Source organism: Juglans microcarpa x Juglans regia, chromosome 4D (genome assembly GCF_004785595.1).
Source record: "Juglans microcarpa x Juglans regia isolate MS1-56 chromosome 4D, Jm3101_v1.0, whole genome shotgun sequence".
In the NCBI taxonomy this organism is placed as follows: Eukaryota; Viridiplantae; Streptophyta; class Magnoliopsida; order Fagales; family Juglandaceae; genus Juglans; species Juglans microcarpa x Juglans regia.
Window position 1 is genome coordinate 10,649,114 of NC_054600.1, and position 10,779 is coordinate 10,659,892.

The window sequence follows — 10,779 nt, forward strand, 5'->3', positions numbered from 1 at the left end:
TTTCTTTCCTTTTCATCATTTTCTTTTTCTAATAACATGCGATCAGCATGGACATGACGCACGTGCACTCTAAATTTTTCATTTAATAAAGGGAACACCTTATGGACATTCTATTCGAACATTCATCCATAAGAGACTCCCAGAGTCCATCCCAACATAAAACGTCTATACATAAATATAACCCATCATCCGTAACATAATTGTTCTAGTTAGGGAAGGTCCTAAGCGTCTGCCTCTCCCTCTGTAGTAATGCCTTGCTCCCCAGCCTCTTTGTTATTACCTGGACTTTTAAATATTTAAAACAAAATGAGTCGAATACTCAGTAAGTAGTACACCATGCAGTGAACATACTAGGCATCTATTCTTTTCTTTTGAAAACATGCATACATAAACATTTTTGCTAATTCTTGACAATGCTTTAATGCATAACAGTTTAAGGAATAAGCCATATTTTCATGCATAAACATTTCTTTGCTTTCATGCATAAACATTTCTTAGCTTTCATGCATAAACATTTCATAGAAATAACTTTACTTTACGTTTCACTTTCTTTGGCCGGTACATACTATTACGCCCCGTGTGTTGGGGTTAGCGGTCTTCCTTTGGATCTGGATTCCGCCCGTGGCCACGGGTTGGGAATCCCTTTTCAGTCAGGGGCAACACTGGGTGCACTACCAGTACTACTTACCCGGCATTGCAATCTGCCCATTCCTTTGGTACCCTTTTCATTCATATGGCCGTTACATAGTTTCATACATTAAAATGTTCATTCATTCAGTCCTTTCTTTCATTCATTCATGTCAGTCCTTTCAGTCCAATTCATTTAACAATTCATTCATAGAAAACGTCATTTAAAAGCATGAATTTAACATCATCTTTTTATTTAACAGTGCATTCATGAAGAAACATCACTTTTAAAGCATGAGCTTAAACATCATTTTCATGGCATCCATAAAGCGTCAGTTCATAAGGACAATTCAACATCAGTTCGTAGGGACATCTTAAAACACTTTCTTCGCATTATTTAAAACATGAGTTCATAGGGGCATTTTAAAACATTTTCTTCGCGTCATTTAGAGCATCTCATAAAGCATAAGGCATGAGACGTTCATCTCCTTCCCTTTTTGCAATAAAAACATTTTCATTATCTTTCTTACTCCAATGCACATGCATTTTAATGAAAAAGATATATTTTCATGCTATACTACATATAGGAATAATCAATAAGTTTATTGAGAGCATGTATGGAAATCTCATGACTTAGAACTTACGTGCATGCATTACCTTATACATACACACAATTATAATCGAATAGGGTGCTTAACAGGGGGCTATCAAGGAAGGGTTTGTATATACTACATACATTTACTATTTCTTTAGAAGAACATTTGCAATAAGAGAGAGAGAGACATTCTTTCATAAAGAAAACTTGGTGTAAGAAGCATGGTCATAGCTACTTACCTCTATGCTCCTCGACACTTCCATCATCAATATAGGTCCTATTCCAATAAATAACATAAGCGTGTCAATACTCATACAATATTCTTTAGCCTTCCCTTTAAAAGAGAAAGCCACGATATTACCATCTAATGTCTCTTCTATGCTTAACCTTAACCCAAGTGATTACTCCTCACCTCGACATACAAAAGAAATAACTTAAATATTAAGACATGCTAGTTGTCCATGGAAAGACTATTTAAAAGGCTTATATGAAAAGTAGTTAAGAATTCATAGGCTTCAAGCAATGTTTCTTTGGTTCAAGCTCACTTTGGGTTATGGACATTAGGAGATAAAATCTGGAATTCTCAACAATGGGCTTTAAAATAGATTTAGGCATCTCAAGTAGGCTAAACATGCTTAGGAAACGTGCCCTTTAAATCAACTTGTAGTCCCTCATCATAAAAAGGTTAGCTTATCAACATTTTAGACTCTCGGGTTATGTAGAATTTAACCAACAAGGGACAACATAAGTGGGCTACTTTTACATCAAGGCATGGCATGACATGGGCTTAGGGGTACTTGGACAGTTTTGCATATCATAATATACCTGAGGTCACCAGAAACACCTTGAAATAGCTTCCGGCCGCCAACGACGAAGAGGACAATGACCACTTACCACCACAGACAATGACGATGATACCACAACTCCGTCGCACGACCACCACTAACTGACTACACTTTTATCTGATACTAAGTAGTCGAACATAGAGAGAAAGAGAACAAAATCGTATATTCATTGACATTCAACTTCCTATACATACTACATACAAATGACCATTGTACACTAAATTGTGCTAATTACAACCATGTCCTCTAACAAGAGTCACAAAGTTTCACTGGAATAATAGAGTACCATAAACAACACCAATATATAGGACAATCGAAACTAGGGTAATGACAACAAACACTAGCGAGGATATAGCTCAGTAATTGGAGCATCATTTACTACATTGTTGTTACCAGATTGATATGACCTCCGGGGCAACATGTCTGGTCTAGTGCTACTCGTGTACATAAGAAATGGAGGTCTCTTGGGTACTGCTAGAGTAATGGATTCACTACCAAGCATGAGAGCGACTGAAGCAGTTGTCGGTCTGTCTTTTACATTTTCTTGAACACATAATAGTCCAATGTGGATGCATCTCAATATTTGATCAGTTGTTGAATTTACCATCAATGTGGGATGCACAAGATTTAAAGGTGTTCTCTGCCTCCAGTTTTCCCAAGCCTACAAATTAAGATAATTTAAGTGGCAGAGACACGAGTATCAAAGACAAGTATATTCATTTATTTTTTCAATATCGAAACATATATCCATTTAATATATATATATATATATATATATGTATGCAGGGATAATGATACTTACATAGCTTACAAGGCCATTAGGAAAAGAACTGTTTTTATGCCCACTCACTATCTCCAAAATTAGCACGCCAAAACTAAAGACATCGGACTTTGTTGAAAAGGTTCCGCATTGAGCATACTCTGGAGGCATATATCCACTGCAAGTCATGGACATGATCAATATATAGTATTAGTTTCATTTGAAAAATAACAGCTTAGCTCATATTTTTATAGTAGATTTCATATACTTACTAAGTCCCAATAATTCTCATTGTATTGCCTTCAGTTCGATCTAACAACCTTGCAGTGCCAAAATCTGAAATTTTAGGATTCATATATGCATCTAACAAGATGTTGCTAGCTTTGAGATCGCGATGAATAATACGGTGTCGGGAATCTTCATGAAGATAAAGAAGCCCTCGAGCAATACCCTCTATAATTTTGTGCCGTTTTTCCCAATTCAGTTGGACTTGTTTGATTGGGTCTTCATGTTCATGCAACCATAAAATAGAGGCTTCATTTGAAATCAAACTATCATGTATAGAATCTAAAGTTTAAGCAAAAGTAGTGTAACCATACCAAATAAGAAGTGATCAAGGCTTGCATTAGGCACAAACTCATAGATAAGAAGCCTTTCATTTCCTTCCAAACAAAATCCCATGATGCTCAACAGATTTCGATGTTGAAGCCTTGCTAGCAATAGAACCTCATTCTCAAACTCTATATTTCCTTGTATAGAACCCATAGATAGCCTTTTCACAGCTATTTCTAGTCCATTTTGAAGCTTACCCTGGTATGGAAATACATCAACTAATTGATGACAAACATGGTATGCTTTTCAACTAATTGATCATGATATCACTCACCTTGTAAACAGCACCGAATCCACCTTCTCCAAGCTTATTTACCTCAGAAAAGTTCTCTGTAGCAACTCTGATTGTGCCAAAGTCATATCTAATAAATGATTCATGAACACTACTAATTTCATGCCTGGCTTCACCTAATAATTAGCGACACATCAGAAACTTCCAAATCTTATGTATGTTCAATGCCCAAAACAGGCTAGCTAGTGCAATTGTTATTATATATCATGTGTATCTTGCAAAAGACTCGTATGTTAATTATTCAAAACTTACTTTTCACTTTCTGCCTTGACTTCCTTACTCGTAAATAGAAAACGAAGTTGGAAACGATTAGCAAAGCAAAACCAATAGTCAATACAACTATGACTATCGTAGTTCGAGATGGTTTACTTTCCTTTCCTGCAAACACCAAAACATTGTTTTAACTAAAAAATATAAGTTGGATATTGACATCTAATAAGAAAATCCAAAATCAAAAGAGAATTTTACATCATCCAACCACAAGCTGCTGATACATGATCAACTTTTCATTGTAATTAAAATACACTCATTTACATACAATCAAAACTTATAAAATTTTATAAAAAAATATCTTGATGGTGCATGGTTGCAAGTCACCGAACTCTGGCAGCTTAAAGGTTACCTCGTGCTTCCTTAGGTAGATCCAAGATATCTTAAGTAAGGATTATATGCCATAGTGTCCACTTGAGCTTGAGGGAGCTCATGCTAGAAAACCGGATGAACTACGTGATTGACTATATAATACAGGCATGGGAGTTTATGGTTGAAGCCCAATGAGGTCGCTAAAAGTCTGGAGATACAACAATTAGGACCCATGCCCCACTAGGAAATAGCTTATTTTGATGTATGTAGCCTGGGATTCTTGTGAACTTGGTACTTCAAGGGTTATGGTTTAAACCCCCTCTTTTGCATTGGGAGACCTTGAACAAGTACTTTTGGGTTCTTAGTTATAATACATTGGTACCATGCATAAATTGCTCTAATCTTTAGTTAGAATCAAAATTTTTCTGCTTATTGCATATTGCTAGAAACATGTTAGGTACATTGGATATTATCTGTCATGAACCGGGGGTACGTAGCCTTAAGTTACATATCTTGACGCTTCAGTCTCTGCCCAATTACAAACGGGGTCTCGGAGCAACACACTCTCCCAGTTGCATATATAATTTTTTGTATTATATTATATATAATATATATTATTATATTATATGCTACATTGCTAATTAATATAATTTGAAACTTAAAACTTATTATTCATGCCTATTAATTTTATAACATGAAATTAATATAACATGAGATTTTAATTTTAAACGTGAACATTAATATTAAGTTATTAATATAAAGTTACTTTTGATATATATCAAGGATAAATACATTTTGACATGATAAATTATAATATATATATATTTTTTATAAATATATTTTTACACACTTGATCATATATACTCATATAAACGTCTAGAATTTATGTAGACTATAGTTAAATTCAATATTGTACTAGTATGTGTTAATTATTATAAAGTAATATACTTATACTATAATATAAAATAGACTAATAGTGTAGTATATGTAAAATGAAATTATCACTAACATACATAATCAAGTATAAAAAGTTAGACACTAGTATAATAATATGGAATTAGACACTATAGTATAAATTTCGTATAGAAATAAATTAGAGACTACTTATTAGTATAGCTTTTAAAAAGTTATTTACTATTTGCTAACTATATATTTAAATCATTTTCTAACATATTACATTTGTTTGGAAACAAATTAAAAAAGTACTTTCTATGGTGGAAATGAAGATGATTTGATTTTTTTTAAATTTTGATCATATATTTAAAAGTTTGAAAGTTGTAATTTTCTGAAAGTTGTATGAATATTTACGTCCATTGACAGTTTTTTTTTTAAATTTTAACTACATTCCAGATTATTCAGGAAAATACATTCGAGGAAAAACATTAAAATGATACTTTTCATGCACCGAGCTGGGTCATTGCCATTCTATTACCGCCTCAATATTACTACACAAGATTCTATTATGTTTTGATTTATGGCTCTGCCATGGGATATAATAGTGGTCTTTGGCCATACCACGAGACGTAATAGTGGCTTACGGTCCCGTCATGGGACATTACAGTGGCTTCTGGCCTCGCCACGAGACATAATAGTGACCTCTAGGACTACCATAGAATACAAGAGTAGCCTCGACCCCACGGGATATAATAGTGATCTTTATTCAGACTGCAATCACTTTGGTGAAAATGTGATTTATGTTTTGCCTAGTTGTTCGTACAATGAACAACCCTACCACAGGGTTAAATATGGTCTTTGTTTTGAGTGCATTAACTTGGTGACAAAACATTGATATATTTTGCTTGGCTTAATGTAGACATGCACAATCCTATCACGGGGGTAAACATGGTGTCGCTTCTGTTTATGATGTTGTTTCAGTTATGTTTGTGCCAATAGTCTTTTTTGTATATTATTATTGAAATGAAAAGTTTCTGAAAACACAACTGTCATATTTTGAGAACTATCTATTTATGCATTATGTAACTGGCTTATGTTTACACACTAGTATAGGCCCACTCCTTGCTAAGTTGTTGATAACTCACCCAATTATTTCTATTATTTTCAGATGATTTGGATTTTTTAGCAAGGGATCAAGAATAGAAAACATGAGCGAGATTAGTTAAGCATAGTGGAATACCTACTAAAGGTTACAAGGGTCTATACGAGGATTTTATTCAAGAAACCAATCATTTTTTTAGTGTTATTATGGGATATTGATGTTGTTATTGAGAATTTGTGGTATTCTTAGTTAATTGTGCTAGAGTAGTTCATTAATATTCTTGTAGAGGAATATACATTTTGGATTGAATCTATGAGTTTTATTTGTTATTGAGACATTGGAGTTTATACCTGTATTGTTGAATTATGATTTTAAGTGACGAATTAACTCCCTGGATCTTTTGGGTACGTGGCGTTACATTTTGGGTCTTGTCGAGTATTATCGAAGATTTGTATAAGGGTTCTTCATACTGTTAGGACCACTCACAATATTGACTAAGAGGAACACCATGTTTGTGTGGTTAGATCAATGTGAGGCTAGTTTTATAGAATTGAAAAGAAGACTGACTACCGCACTATTACAAGTAGTGCCGAAACAACACAATTTTTGTGTGTATAGTGATGCATCCAAGTTTGGTGCTGGATATGTACACATGCAAGATGGAAGAGTGGTAACCTATGCCTCAAGGCAGTTGAACAACCATGAGTAGAATTACCCTACTTGTGATCTCAAACTAGCTATAGGTTTTTTCCCTTAAAGATATGGGGCCATTACTTGTATGGCGAGAGCTGCGAGGTTTAATCAAATCACAAGAGTTTAAAGTATTTTTTCAATTGAAAATGTCTAAATATGATATAGAGATGGTGGATGAAAGCCCTTAGTATCTACCAGTGTGAGATTAAGTATCACCCGGAGACAACTTTGTGGTGGTGGCTAATGCACTAACCCTTAAGCTGTAGGTTGAGTTAGATTCTCTGCCAGTAGATATACTATGAGGACTTATCAATAAATGTGCCTCATAGTATATACATCTATGTGGGAACCCATGAAGTATAGGCGGTTAGCTATTTTATACTAGTGGGAACCCAAATCTTGTTAGCTAAAGAAGATAATTGAATGTATGATTTTTGGACAATGGTTTGATTAATGCAGAGCTCAGATAACAGACCATGAGAGAAGCTTAGAAACCCACAAGGACTTTACAGCCTCTTCCCATTCCGGAATGGAAATGGGACGAAATTGCCATGGATTGTGTAATCGATTTACTCAAAACTGCCAGTGGCAATAACTGCATTTGGCTTTATCATTGATAGACTGAGAAAGAATGCCCATTTTGCATTAAAGAAAAGTGTAAGGTTACAGAGAGTGACAAAGGCATTCGTATAGGACAGAGACATGAGGCCATGGGAACAGAGCTGAAGTTCGTATAGCATATCATCCCAAACAGATGGTCTATCTGAAAGCGCTATACAAACTCTAGAAGATATGCTATGTATTGGAGTTTAGAGGAAGGGTGATAGTAGTTACTTTATCACTTTACCTTTCAAGAGTTACAAAAAAGGTAAAGTCATGAAGGAGCTCCTGGCAACAGTGTAAAGCCTAGAAAAAAACCTACACGGATAATCTTAAAATGGAGTTAGTTTTTGACATGGGCGATTGGGTGTATCAGCAAGTAAACCAATCCCAGGTATTGTTTACTGTATGTGGACCCTTTAAAATAGAAAAAAGTTGGGACCGGTTGCTTACAGTGATACTGCTAGCTGAATACTTCATTAAAGAAGAGCTTTGAGGATGGTCAATAAAAAATATCAATCTCGCAGCAATTCAACTACAACCTAACCAGTCCTACAAGGAGGTTCTAGTGGAAATTTTGGACCAAAAGGAATAGATGCTTAGAACAAAAACCATCCCAGTGGTGAAACTGTTGTGGCATAACTACAACTTGAAAGAAACAATTTGGAAAATAGGGGTATAGGGGTTAAGATGAGATAAATATCCTCAATTGTTCTAGATTTGAGTTGGTAGTTGTGATCAGCCTAACTTCACGAGAAGAGGCAGGATTATTCTAAGAGGTAGGATCTGGTAAGAATTGTTACGATCCAAAAGAAATTCGTTAGGTGAATTTCCTTGGACCTTACATGGATTTTGAAATCTCTGATCGATCGATTAGGTTTTAGTCCATTAGCGTAGTGGGATCGTTATCCACTATGGCGATGGAGTTGCTTTTTATTTAATTAAGGCACTACAACAATAAAGTAATTTCTGTTTTCCAAAATGATCAACCAATCCCGTGGATTGAACTTCTCTTTATAGTATGATCCAAAGTTCCTAATAATTCAAACAAGTTACCCATCCTCTGTTTTCTGAAGTTCTTCTGGGTATGGGAACGGTATGATAGGAGTACTAAACTTGTTAGGCGCAGTCTTTGGAAAAATAATCACAAAAAAAAAAAAAAAAAAAAAAAAAAAAAAAAAAAAAAAAAAAGAAGAAGATACCTTACTTATTTGTCAGGCATGCACGTAGTATTAGTACCATACCTTCTGTTGGCGGCAGTAGCGACGGCGGTGGTGTCTCAGCTTTCAGGTCATAGAAAGGGTAAGTCTCATACCTTAAATCACAGCTGGGTGACATATATCTCCCTCCCAGCTTTCCCTTACAGCATGGTCGAAATACCCATTCCCTAGTCTGCTCCAGGCAGCTCTTGCAATCGAGTTCATCCAAATCAGGAGTGCACATAAGAAGTGCATATATTGTTTGGGTATCTTGGGCAGCTCTTCCCGCAGCAAATTTGCGAGTAGAATTTCCTGCTGCGGTGAGGTTTTGTAGCCTCTCTAACAAGGGTACTAGAACCCGTGTGAACGCATCTACATCTGAGGCGTTTCGTGGTTTTTCGAAGGTATATTCAGGGTAGACAGCTTCCAAAACACCATATATAGATCTGTTTGAGTATCGCACCATACATTTCGGGTACCATATGATCGCCTCCTTCTGGTCGGGACATTTCTGCAACAGCTCCTGACTCGACGCATTTACACAACTACGGCATTCGTCTGTCCCAATGTCTCCTCTACAAAGTGCAATCGCGTTTACTTTGTTGGAATTTTCTCCGACGGATAAATTATAAAACCCGTAGCTGATATTGGTATTGGAAGACATAGACGCCAGGACGGTGTTGAGATTTGCTCCGTATGTACTGTTACTGGCGTAGTTACCCGTATCGGAGCAGAGGTGGATGGTATCTAGCGCTAACGTGGGAGCAAACAGATGCAAGATCAGAATTAGGCAGGTGAAGAAAAGTAGTCTTGAACAGCACATCTTCGTTGTTTCTCTCTGTACGTAGTAGTCTTTTAAGTTGAAATATATGCGCACTCGTGGTTAAAGTACTTCCCGAACCAGAGACTTCTCCGTTCGTTCAATATTCATTTATAGCGCCCAAAACTCACGTTGTTGAATATAAAACAAGAAGGGAAGACTGAAGATTGGAAAGATCATCCAACTAATTCAAGACAAGGAAAAGTACATTTTTCTTTATATTCATTGTGTTCTTAGAACAATTGTGGACATGTTGATGTATATGTTGACTTCACAGCGCCCAAACTGATCAGGACCCTACATGATTAATATTAAATATTAATGTAATTTGAAAAAGCTAAAATGTCAACAGAAGAAATTTCATCCAACATTTTAACGATTTATTGGGATTGTTATTGAAAAGGCGTCTATCTTTCAATAGAAGCCACCATTATAACGGACGTGTATATATATATATATATATATATAATATTATAATAATATTATTTTTTAAAATTATTATTGTTTTAGGATTTAAAAAAGTTGAATTATTTATAATATTTTGTGAGAGAATTTGTTATAATGATTAGATGACTTGAGATCAACTCTGAATCAAAATGAAGCTCTAGTTTTAGGTCAAATATCCTTTGATAGGACTGTTCACTTGGGTTCCGGACTAGGTATATGAGTACACCCGGCCTGAAACTCGAATTTCAAACTCGGGCGAGAACCTGGATATGGCCTTGACCGAAACCCGGATGAATCAAGGTTTTACAACTTGAAAATTCAGGTTCTGGACTGTAGCTGGATGATTTTTTTTTTTTTCGGCAAAAGCCTATATTATTAAATTTTTTTAAGAAAAAGATAATGCGGAAAAACATAATTTTTTTTTTATATCTAAAAGGCTATATATTCTATTACAATTTTTTTAAGAAAAAATGTTGAAAGCATATTTTATATATATATATAAAACAACTAATTACCGTTTTAACTAAATACATATAAAAATAAATAAATTCAATATTTATTATGTAAAATACATGCAACACATAATGTAATTCACTACATATTACATTATTTAGCATTTATTAATTACATTACAAAACACAAAATTACAATATTATATAAAAATTACATATCACGATTACAGAGAGCCAATAGTTACTCCGTCTCTTAGAA

General features: G+C 34.9%; 1 protein-coding gene across 1 annotated transcript; it reads right to left on the reverse strand.

Annotated features, from left to right (window-relative positions):
• Nucleotides 1-3,098: 3,098 nt before the first annotated feature.
• Nucleotides 3,099-9,713, reverse strand: LOC121259721 (cysteine-rich receptor-like protein kinase 10). Its single transcript, XM_041161442.1, has 5 exons — nucleotides 8,847-9,713; nucleotides 3,984-4,109; nucleotides 3,714-3,847; nucleotides 3,427-3,637; nucleotides 3,099-3,331 (listed from the first exon to the last, which is right to left on the reverse strand). The coding sequence occupies exons 1-5, from the start codon at nucleotides 9,622-9,624 to the stop codon at nucleotides 3,099-3,101; spliced, it is 1,482 nt and encodes a 493-aa protein (XP_041017376.1). The 5' UTR covers nucleotides 9,625-9,713.
• Between the last annotated feature and the right edge of the window lie 1,066 nt (nucleotides 9,714-10,779).